This window comes from Aphis gossypii, chromosome X (assembly GCF_020184175.1).
Source record: "Aphis gossypii isolate Hap1 chromosome X, ASM2018417v2, whole genome shotgun sequence".
Classification (NCBI taxonomy): Eukaryota; Metazoa; Arthropoda; class Insecta; order Hemiptera; family Aphididae; genus Aphis; species Aphis gossypii.
The window spans coordinates 7,128,808-7,142,096 of NC_065533.1; the positions used below are offsets into that span (position 1 = coordinate 7,128,808).

The 13,289-nt window shown below is 24.6% G+C and overlaps 1 protein-coding gene across 1 annotated transcript in view; it reads left to right on the plus strand.

Annotated features, from left to right (window-relative positions):
* The window catches only part of LOC114132102 (laminin subunit alpha-1), a 51,794-nt gene that overhangs the window by 19,862 nt on the left and 18,643 nt on the right, over positions 1 to 13,289 (plus strand). Inside the window, exon 2 of the mRNA XM_027997493.2 lies at positions 5,706 to 6,007. Within this exon, the coding sequence (XP_027853294.2) occupies positions 5,706 to 6,007 (302 nt within the window). The remainder of the gene's footprint in view (positions 1 to 5,705; positions 6,008 to 13,289) is intronic.

Genomic DNA, 13,289 nt, shown 5'->3' on the forward strand with positions numbered 1-13,289 from the left:
AATGTTAGTCTACAACAGTATTAGAGTAACTCTGATTACCTAAACTTTAAACACTTATAACTCATAAAATACTTGACTAAATATCAAATGTATTAAAATAAACATTAAAAACATTAATGGATTTTGAAATAATGAGCGTTGTTTGGTAAAATATCACTCTGTTTTTTAGCATTTCTAAAAGATTAATACAATTCGACAGCGTTTAAAATGCTAAATAATGAAAAGTTTCTATTACGCCTCAGCAATTATTATAGACATGACATTAAAAACGATATATTCTAACAAATTACATCGTTTGAATCAAAACTTATTTTATTGTTTTAAATAGGTATTAAATAAAAACCGTTTACGTTAACACAGTTGATAACATTTTGCTGTGAATTGCTGTGTTACTTGTATTTAATTATGTTTACGTTAAAATGATATCATCATTGTTTCCACTTACCAAGTGTATTGAAAATCAAAAAAAAAAAATTATTAATTTAATAACAATAAAAATTTGTCGATGCGATCAATATGTTAATATTAACTACATAATAAATTTATTATGAAATTTGCATATCCTTCTTAAAAAAAAAAAAAAAAAAAAAAATGATAAAAGACGAATAATTTTGTTGATCAAGTTTAAATGTACCTATTGACTATTATAAAATCAAGTTTTTGAGTCTACTATTTTACTATTCTACTGTTTTACTTATTCTTACTATTTTGCTATTTTATGATAGCCTGAATAACTTTATATACAATGATGCGTTATTGTAATTTAATGAAATGTAATAAGCTATCATTTGTCGAAATCAATTGTTCACGAAAAGACATGTACACGAGCACCCATTAGGGATGTAAAATAGGGTACATACCAACTCATGTGCAAAAAATAATATTAATATGTGGTTCAATAAATATGATTATTTTTTTTGAATTAGAATATTAGATTATGGGGACCTATAACAACCTTTAACATTGAATGACTTATTATATTATAATATATCATATAATAGTTAAGACAAGTAGGTATTAGATATAAATATTAGTATTTGTAATTGTTTGATTATATACTTATAGTACAACATTATAACACTTAGGAGTAAGATCATGATCGATTATTCAAAGTCTCGAAGCATAATTCAATGAAATTTAAAAATCAATAATTATAATGTAATTCATACATAGTGTATTCGAATGTGTCAACATTTCACGAATAATCTCCTTCGGTCAAATTAGTTTTATAGTGTTAGCTATAAAATTACTCCTCTTGATAATAACTATAATAATTGAAACAATGTTTGATTATAATGTATTTATGTTATTTATGTTTATTTTTTTAAAATTAAAAACAAATGTTTCTATCAATATTCCATTCACCTGCAAGGATTTGATTAGATAAACAAAGATAAACATTTTAAAAACTACCGTGGAGTATTGTAAAGATTGGTCAAAATATCAAACTTTTAAAACACGTATTCCAAATTACAAAAAAAAAATTATTTTAATTTTAAAAATATGTTAAAAAAATAAAATTGTTGAATAAAATAATAATAAAAATGACTTGCTGTGATAAAATATGTTGTGTCTTAACATATACTACGAGTAATTATAGAAGTAGGGGCCATTCATGATATAGTTAGGTCTGGTAGGTAGTTAAAAATGTGTAGTTAATTTTATTTTTATTTTTTCTCATTTAGCTCATAAGTTATTTTTATAGTTAAACTGACCGAGTTAGTTTATTATTTGTATTATAGGTATTAGGTATATTAAATAAAGTTCTTTTTATTAATTGTTTTAATCATCCAGTCGACAGCTATAATTAATAAATTTTAAAATTAGAGCACACTTCCCTGAAAATAAATATTCATCCATTATAACTATTTTTATTTAAATATAATGTATTAGTAGTAACAGTATTATATGTATATATATTATATATATATATATATACAGGGCGTCCCATGAGGATTTACCCATACATTAGGATATATCATAATTCTGTTTTTTTTTCTTAAGACTTATAGAGTCAAGGAATATAAATATTTCATATTTTAGTTTCATTTAAAATTTCGGTAAAAAAGTTAAAAATATAAATTTTTATTTAATCATTTTGAAAAAAATTGAAGATAGCCATTTTCTAAACTTTGTTTTTTGAAAATGTTGATGTTTTTTTATATTTTATTTTCATTCATTTCATTATTTTTAATACTTTTTCTAGTTTTAAAAAATATATGAATTATTTAACACCATAGTTCCAGTGATATCAAATAACACATGGCCTGCTTGTTTCAATGATAATAATTATCATAACAATTACCTATTATTATTGCACACAGTTATTTGTAATCCTTACCTAAAACAAAATAAAAAAATATTAAAAATTACGATGATAATGAAAATAAAATATTGAAACTTCGACATTTTTAGAAAAATAAACTGTAAAATGGCTGTCTTCAATTGTTTTTAAAATTATTTTCGTAACTTTTTTATCAAAACATTAAATGAAATTAAAATTTAAAATTATTATATTATTTTCAATTCAACTTATTAGTATTTTTTTTACATTAGTATTCCTAGTTTTGATAATAATTAGCGGGTTTGATGCATTAGTTGTCTTTTAGGGAAATAAAATTTAAATATTTTTATGTTATTTAAGGAATTACATAATATTTTGAATTAATTTAAAATTGTATAACTTAGTCAACATTTTATATGCAAATTGTTTCAATTGTTTTCAGTACCTATGTATGTATAATGTATATGTATATGTTTGTTTAATTATATTATACTTACTATACAAATATTTTGATGGGATTGTGTACATAAAAGAAAAGTTCTGACTTGATTTATTTTTAGAATTCTTTAAATAATTTTAAGCCCTAACGGTAGCAGGTAAATTAACTGAAACGAGAATCAAACCCTTTTTTTATTGGTGCAGAAACGGTCATTATTTTGACGGAATCGGGTAATTGCCAACATTGCTTATTCGACATTTTTAGTTAGGTACCTACTAAAAATAAATGAATATGAATAAATATTAACGATCTTGCAATTATTGATATTCTAATTATTGTAAATAGTAATCAGTAGATGCATAGCAAACCTAATCAATAATATTATTACGATTTATTATAAAAAAATGTTGTCATTCTTTGTTCGATTGAAATACGACTCACAGCCCTATTATTACACCATTTTATTATATTATTTTATTATTTTATACTTTGTCTAGGTTATTTATAACAGGATTTTTATTGAAAATTAAAGAACGTATAATGGTAGACATACAAGTTATACTATTTTATATTATAAATTAACTTTAATCCATATTTAACTTAAAAGTAAAAATAATATATTTAGATTTTTTTTTTAACTATAATATAATTTAGTATTTTAGTTATAATTAATTCTTTTATAAGACATAAAAATACAATTTTATTCAATAACTAATATAAGTATTCAATTCGACATAATATCGAAAACGATATTTTATTTATATCATAATAGGTACTTGATTCGCGTTTAAAAATTAAAGATTTATGTTGCAGGTTTCACCAAATACCGTTAAATCACTACAAAATGTAATTATGAATAACTCTTTTTTTGAAAACAAAGTTTTAAAATATTTTATCATAAGATAACTTGAGACTCTTCAACGTTGTATTTCCTATTTTATCATAACTTATGGTTTTTTTTTTATTTCGTTAACTTGTGTCCATTATTATAAATAGTTAAATAATTATAAATAAATAATTAAAATACTTTTTGGAGTATATTTATACAAAATTCAAATTACTAGTAATAAGTTAATTACCTATTTGCAGTTATAAATGTTAAAATTTGAGATAACATGCCACTCCTCTGGTCATTTTAACATATATTTTTTTGAATTTTTAAATACAATTCATGAAAATCTTGTAAAATATTCTACATTTCTACATAAGTTGTACTAATAAAAATTCAAAAATATTAGAAATATATAGATACAAGATACAACATAGACATTAGATACAATTTATTTTTATAAGTGTTTGTAGTTCAAATTTCAACAGAATTTTCAAATTATTTTGTAATTAAAAATCTATCAAAATTTTAATTTTATAATAGGCTGATTGCTTCAAAAAATCATAGATTTCTTTAGAAAAATATAAAAATTTCAAAAATAGTAAACATGCATATTTTTGTTTATAGTGACATTTTAAGTTTAAATTTAGATAAAGTTGAATATTTAAATTTTAAATGAAGATCTATAATTTTAATTATTTTGTAATATACAATTCAAAAAAAGTATGTGTAAGAAATTGAATTTTATTAGTTTAATATAGGTACCGCTATTCTAATAAACAATTACATTTTGAATACAATTAATACTAAGTATATATTATGATAAAGTGTTCTTAGATAATATTATAAAGGTTGATAGTGTGCGTCTCTTCTAAGAATCGTTTTTCATGAGTAATGGTTTATCATTGAATTGAAATTTAGCACATTCTTTACAGTTGCAGTGATCTACTGAGTACTGAGTAGATTCTACTAAATATATAATATATAATATCACATACAGACGTACAGATGACACCTTCTTAATAACAGAGTGACTTTCCCTGGTTTATTTTTTTATTAACCATTTAGTAAATGTTGGAATGGACAACTTGTAAAATAATAATATATACATAGGAGTTATAACAAATACTTCGATTGTAAACTCGGTTGATTAAATGTAATGCAAATTTAATGTATAGCAGTTAAAATACAAATTTCGTTTATAAATTCGGCCCAGATTGTTGCTAATAAATTAATGTTTTTTAAGGCGGCAATTAATTTGTGGGGGTGATATAAACAAGCTTAAAAAAATAAATAAAATAATGAATACCTACCTACATTGAGGATGTTATTTTTTAGAATAAACATTATCACACTATTAATACTTTTACGGTTAAATAACTAATACATTTTAAAATAAAACACAGTTTATACCTATACTATAAAATAGATAAAATCAGAATAAATTGATGATAAAATACACAGCTCTTTCCACCTGAGAGTATGGTCCACCATGTTGAAAGGGCTCATTATACTGTTGATCTAAAATATAGTACGAAATATTTTCAATACGATAAATATATAAGAAAACAATATTTTTTTAGATTTTAAGCTGAAAGGTTATCTTTTATTTGTATTGTAATAAAAAGTTTTGTTTACAAAAATTCACGATTGAATTATTTACTATGCAAAAATCTAGATAAACAGAGTAGCCAACTAATACAGAAATAATATAAAACATTTTTATTTTTTTGCTATTTGAGAAACTAATGATAGTAGATTAAAATTTGGGTGGTCAGAGTTTCCATTCTGATCTAATCTATTCTGTGCCTACAGTAACTATATTGTTTATACACCCGATTATTCTCGTACTTAACCCATTTATAAAATGGAAAAAAAACCAAACTATTTTTTTAAATTTACGGTGAAATTTACATGTATACTAGGGCTTTAAAAAAAGTCTTCTAATATAGTTACATAATTTTAGCATCTCCTACGTATTATATTGTAGCACAATGATGTTAAATAATACGATCATCACATTGTATATTATTTGATAAGTATACTCGCCAAAAACTACATGTGTATTATTATTATTATTATTATTATTATTGCCATTATTGTATTATCTTTGGATTATTAATCGTGACGTTTTTTTTTTTATGTATGCGCAGATGGCGGCGGCGGCGGTGGTATCAAACCCGTTCATCCACAAATATTCAACCTTGCATCCCGGGCCGTGGTGACGGCGAACGCAACCTGTGGCGAGACGGAAAACGGACCGGAAGTGTACTGCAAGTTCGGCTCAGCGGGACAGCAGTGCGGAGTTTGCGACTCCCGGTCCGGTGACCCGGCCAAGACACACGGCCCTGCTAACGCGATAGACAACGCCACGGCGGGCACATGGTGGCAGAGCCCGTCTCTGCACAACGGTGATCAGTACCAGTACGTGACGTTCACGATCGACCTGAGACAGGTGAGAGAGATTGAGCTGTAGTCGCAAATTGCATAAAAACATGTGATGCAAAATGTTTGTTTTACTCGGAAATATCTGACTTTATGGATCATAGACCACGGCCACTCTATTTATTCAAGCCGTTTTGAAACACGCCTTTAATATTATAAAACTACTAGTTCTAAAGCTTCCTACTTAATAGAAAATACACAAGTCACGCATTTTGTTAAGAGTGTTTCTATACGATATTTTTGATACCACGACGCAGGGGCAGATGTATGTTCATTAAATTAACTAAGAATTTGAACTGTTTTAAAAAAAAATTAAAATTAAAAACATGATTATTTGTACTATAAATAGTTATAAAAGTTATGTAACTTTATACACATTATTATATTCAAAAATGGATACGCCGTTTTACCTATATATTATGTATATTATGCGGTATTATGTTCTACAATAGTTCGATTCTATATAAGTCTTGTAAGCAGTCTAGCTGAAATCACAAACAATTTTTTTACGTAATTTAATAATCACGCAACAAAACAAGCATTGACAGTATGCATATTGCATACATTTTAATTTTTAAATAATTTCATTAAAATTGACTCTATTAGATATCTTAAAACGCGAGTTTGTATGACTATAAATGATATTGTCCGCAGAGGCGCAAACTAATTCAAATTATGTTGGGGGGGGGGGGGGGGGGCAAAACACAAGTATTCAATATCCACCTATTAAAAAAAAAGTTCGTTGTACTCATTTATAATTTATATATAAATTATAATAAAATGTATCTAATAAAAATAGAAAATATATATTATATTGTGAGACAACAGTATGAAGGGGGGCAGTTAGGCTCCCTTAGATTTGCGCCACTGAGTCCGATGCTCTGTTAAACTCGATGAATTTATAATAATTAAAGAAAAAAAAAGATATCATAATTTGACGTTTTATTTTTGTATTGACAAAACGTGATGACCTTACTAATATAATCTTTTTACGAATGAACGAATGAATGCGTAAGAATACTACAGAACAATTTGAAGGAAATTTTTCTAATGAAATAAACTTTCAAGAATATGATAAACATCTTGAAGTGACAAACTGTCTCGGTCTTTATGGTTTAATTAGTAATTTTCTTTCGGTCAAAAAAAGAGTCCTTTTAAAAATTAACTCAACATAGTAACAGAAATAATAAAATGTCCCGGAGGAAAAGTTTCAACATTTCATTGTTTTGCAATATTTTTTACTAACTAATTGTATTGTTGTGTACGTGTCTTTTGGAGATATAATAATCCGTATATTTGATAACATCTACAAAAATCAAGTTACGAGTATCATAGTATATCTTATTTTACTGATTCTTAAGTGAAAAAACTATTTAAAAATGTAGAAATGGTAAATAGGTACTGACAACCATTTAAATATAATATGTATTCTTAATTAAAATAAATTCACTATTTATAATATATTTATATATTATTAGTCTTGAGAAACATTTCAGTTAAACTTTATTCAAACCGAGTACTTACTACATTTCATTTATCTCAAAACGTTTAAAAAACTATAGCCTTCAACTTCAACGATATGGCTCGTTTCTTAGAGGTGTGCAGTGTCTGTACCCTAGATCATGGATAAATATCTCTATACAGCCAATAATGGCTGAAAGCCTGGCATAAAAAGACAACTGTCTGTCTACTTTGCCAAAACTATTTACAGCCTTGAATCTTAATCTACACATTATATCTAATTAAGTACACTATAAATAAATATATGAGAGTAATATGTAACATAAAAATTCGATTTATTCATAAAAACTCGTGGTTAGTATATTATTAAAAAAATGTGCTCATAAATTATTATTTATTAATATAATAATTTTTTCACCGAAGTACGATTAATAGCTTATACTCTAGTATTTTATTGTAATTATATATATATAACTATTATAATCTTATTTTATAACATATTAGAAAAATATTAATATGAAAAAATAGTTTTTAATAAATTATATTTAAATTTTAATTTATAATTAGGTGATTATGTCTAGGATTCTTTAGTTATGTTTTGTGATAATATGTAAAATAAGAAAATAACGCTTTTTTGTATAGAAAAGATATACTTTTTAGGGAATGTCAGGAAACTGAATTCAAAGATCACGTACAGATGGCTTTATTATGTTTATGAAATTTATCCGTTTAATATACAAGGCGAATCTTTTATCGAACACTCATTATTCAAAATCTACTAATATTTTTTATCATTATATTAATTAATTTTTTGAAAAACATTTATTTTTTAGAGAAAATAAAAAAAAAGTAATTTTTAGAATATTTTGAAGTATAAAAATGTTATTTTGATAATAAGAATAATAAGATATAAGTATTCAAATTTAGGTAAGTGGAGTGAAAAAGTCCGACGATACTTGTAAATTGTTATGTTTTGGTCTACTACTCCGCTTACTTAAACTTTAAATACTTCTAATATTTAATGTACTATTGTATACTATATTATTTTACTCATAAACTACTTTTGATTATTAATTTTAATTTTTATGAAGGTATCCAAATACTCAAAAAAATATTTTGCTTCAGAGTATAAAATTAAAATTGTATGTTGTTATTCAACAAAGTAATAATTGAATAAATTATAACGATCAAAATATTTTTAAAAAGTTAATGGAAATTGAAATAATGTGTCTTGTTCAATAAAAATGTCACTCAATATATTATACAAAGCGTCTTATTTTAACTTCTGTCTGTAGTATATTACGTATACTATATACACTATAAACAGAATAAACTATTATTTTGTTGATATATATTTTAACGTAAGTATTTTAAAGACTGAAAAATAATCATCTAACTCACAATTACTATGAATCCGGACGAATGCGGTCAATTACTTGGTTGCGAGCCAGCAAATAGTAAGAGTTAATGGTAATAGTTACCCAGTGTTGAGTTCCACAGAGAAATTCAATACCAAACGATTTAATTGTAAAGTTTTGCTATTGTGTAATTTTAACTTTTGGACAGTTGGAAATAAACCTAATATAGTATATATTTCGAAGATATATTTTTTCGCGATTATATATAGATAAATATATATATATTTATTATTATACATCATGATTTGTGTTATAAACATGATGAGCATTTCTTAATTTTAAACGAAATTTTAAAATATATTTTCACTAAAATAAACACTTTACATTGAAAATAGCGTAGGTATGATTTTTGTTTATCATCTCTTTTTGGAGTAGTTGAGTTGTGTTATGAGATCTGACTAGGCTCAAGGGGGAATACCTACGGTCAGCACACTTTTGGAGCAATGAAGATTGAAGATACTCAGTGCTAAACTTTGACAGTGATTTCTAGTATAAATAATTGATTAGTTGTGAAGTTATCTGTCTCTATATTCTAACTTTATATTATGATATTTTCATGATGCTACTATAAAAATTTCATTAATTATTATGATAGTTATTATATTTATATTATATAACATTTTCACTATTCAATTTTTATTTATTACCTACTTACCATAAAACGCTATAATATATTCGAGGTATAAATAAACAATAGCTTAAAGTTAATCTACATATTTTGAAAAATTAATTGTGTTTACTGTATAGTAAATAACATTTAAAGACATAAATTAAACATTTCATGCAAATTCCTACAAATATTATTGTTTTGAATTACAACAAAATAACAAACTTTGTTGAATATCAATTTTATTTATAGAAAAAAAATGTGAATTTATATGTTTATAAGGATTTATGATTTCTGCTAAAACAACTTCTAAATATGTTCAAGTCTTAGAACAATTTATAAGTTTTTAACTACATAACTATTTGCAAATTTTCGTGATTTTAATGTTTTCTCAATCACTTTATTCTTAATTTATATTTTACACCCTATCACTTCAAATTTTTAAGCATACACTCGTCACTAACATCTAGATAGTCAAAAGTCTTGCAATATATTGCAGTGTGTATCTCTATAACATAATAATAAAGCTTGGAATTTTTGGAATTATTAAACTGCCATTTTCAATACTAAACTTTGAAGAATATACCAGCTGTGGAAGAAGTTTCATAACTCGGAGTTGACTTCTATACATTTTAAAACAATAAATAATGCAATATCTCTCGATCATATAGCATTTTATATTTTATTTATAGAGTGGGTTAAAGCCGTTAATGGTATACAGAAATTGTAAAATATTTTCATATAAACACGTTGAATAAATATAATTCAGTAAAATGAAACATAATATTCATTACGTCTGATTAATTTTTAGTCGTTTTACTATTAAATGTTAAACAATTTAATTAAATAATTTGATAACATACTCATGTAAGTAAATTATATAAATATCAACGTTCCATATTATATAGGTAGTTTTTTCCTGATGAAGAAAATAGTGTGATATATTAAACTAAATATAAAAATGTATTAAACATAATAATTCTTGGGTATTATAAGTACTATAAGTGCCTACATTTTTTTTTTATTTTTATATATTATTATAATAAAATATAATATAAATGTATAGGTACATATAATTATATTTAGCTAAAAGTTTTAAAAATGTGTGTTATTTTATTATTCATACAATTTTAAAAATAAGTTGTGTCGGCACAATAGTGAAAAATACTACGTTGGACCGGGAAAAATTAACGTTTGAACGTGATTCTTCTGATCACATTTATGTTCCTACATGTACGAACAAATTTGTATTCTGTTTGCATTGTGGAGTAGTTTAAATTAAATTTGTATTTTTTAATACCAAAGAAAAATAATAATTTGGGTTGAAAAATAAAAACATGCAAATAAAAACTATATTTCATTCGTTTCAAGAATTATTATACTAGAAGCAATCGAAAATATAAAATCACGACCGACAATACAATATTACAATTGTTTACATCTTTATCATTGTTTGTTATTATTATTATTATTATTATTATGTTTAATGTAGTTACGTGGGTGCAGGGTGCATATAGGCTCTCTCTTGCCGTTATTCCTCAGTGTCTATCATCTCGATCAGTTTTTCTTTACCCTCCCAAATAAAAATAAACATAAAAATACAAACAAACAAACGACCTAAAACAAATTATGTTGCCAATGCGATTACGTCGAAATTGAAAAATTCTGTAAACGTCAACTGCACAGAAAAAGGATTTACCATTTGTCATTCTCGACCGTTGATGTTCCGCCCCTCCACCACCTCACAAACATAATTTTTACATTTGTCTATACTTGCCTACCATTTGGTAGTGAACCAGGTATTCTAACCTATACCTAAATATATAATATATAATATACTCGTGTCGATACTCCGCATACGAATCTTATTTAAACGATTTACGGCCGTGATATTCAGCCACAGCTGTTGTCACCGACATTAGCAAACATTCAATCTGCCGTGTTTATTTACTTATTTTACTGTCATTGAGACGATAAATAGTTTTATTTGAGTTTTCAATCATCTGTCTGTCATTGAAGAATATTCCATAAAATCTATCAAAATACGTGCTAGAGAACGTGATCTATTTATTATATTAATCAATCTAATAAGCAAATTTATCAACAATATTTATTCTAACAAAATAGAAAAATAAATTTAAATCTTTCAATACCTATTTGAATAAATATATTTCCATTGTTCAATATTTCATTAATAATATAGCAATAAAAGAATAAAAAATGTATAATTACAATAGCTATAGGTATGTATTGAAATAAAAAAGTATTTTAAATAAAACATCTGAGGATGTTAGAAAAATCTATGGGGTTGTGAGTGGAGTGAGATATCGGAAAATCCAAAGTATAATATATTATCAAAATGTATTTTATGATTATAAAAAATACAGCTAAACAAATTCATAGTTAGTTATTTTTAATAATTATAGAATACTTATGGTTAATGATCGGATTCCCGTGCAAGACATGTAGATTAATTTAATGAAAGTTTTATTTTGCACAAAATTGCACGATTTTTTTTATAACAATGTACTACTTAGTACTTTTGTACAAATATTTTTGCTCCATAATCTATAATATTATAACATCTATTTACTTTATCGTTGCTATATTATGCTGTTATATGAAATATTGGATTTTTATATCCAATAATAATATAATTATAATATATATTTCGATGTAATACAACATAAATAAGATAATGACAATACTACTACGATTGTCGATTACATATTATACACATTACACATACAGTAATACAGTCTATCAGCAGCAGTCGTAGTCAACTCGTGTTTAATACAACAATTTTTAGTTGATACTTGATGTATAAAAATACATAATTTTACAGAAATAAAACTTTGAAATGCATTTGATGAAAAATTTTAATCAAATATTTTTAATCAGTTTATCATTATTTTATTTAAATTCAATTCAATTTTAATTCTAATATAAAACTTAATAGTTAGGTAATAGAAACTAATAAACAATAATAATATTATAACAGATAAATAGCATTAATAATATAATTTTAAGTACCTACCTATAATGAAAATGTTGTTTTTGCACGAGTTTACACCGTTTAATATTTTAACTGCACTTTTTTGAAGTGTTAGCTGTACAAAAATCCTGTCTTTTACTTATGAATTATGATTAATTAGTTTATTACTAATTAGTTTTTTTTTATGTCAAATTCGATTTATATTAACACCAATATTACATCACTTTGTATTGATAAATGTAATTAATTAATTAAACATGGTAAATGTCGAATGACTTGTTGTTGATGTTGATTTTATCTTAAGTCTAGGTTACCTATTAATAGAGTTATTTTGTCCAATACTACTACGAATATTCATATTATTGTACTATAATCTTATTTGTTCGCTGAACAATAGTTTACAAAAAGAAATTTTCATTATCTCAAAAATATCATTCTTCTAAATATGGGAGTGGTGCTTAAATCCTAATATTAACTATTTAGTTGCCTCAATTTTTATTTCGCTTAGAATATTGCTTTATTGGCTGTAATACACGGTTTTATGTTTACTCAGATTTTCCTGATATATGCATCCGATAATGATTTTTCTTTGAAAACGAGGCAATTCTTAAGGAATTCATAGGAGCGCAACGTCTTTTGGTGATATTTATTTTATTCCAGTTTGTATATTTTTTATTATGCTGTATACTATAATATGCCGATCTATAACTAAATATATAAGCATATAAGCATATTGTAAATCAGCAAAAAAAAAAATGAACGCTAAGAATTTTACCTAAGTGTTGTATATTTTGAAAATAAATAAACAAAA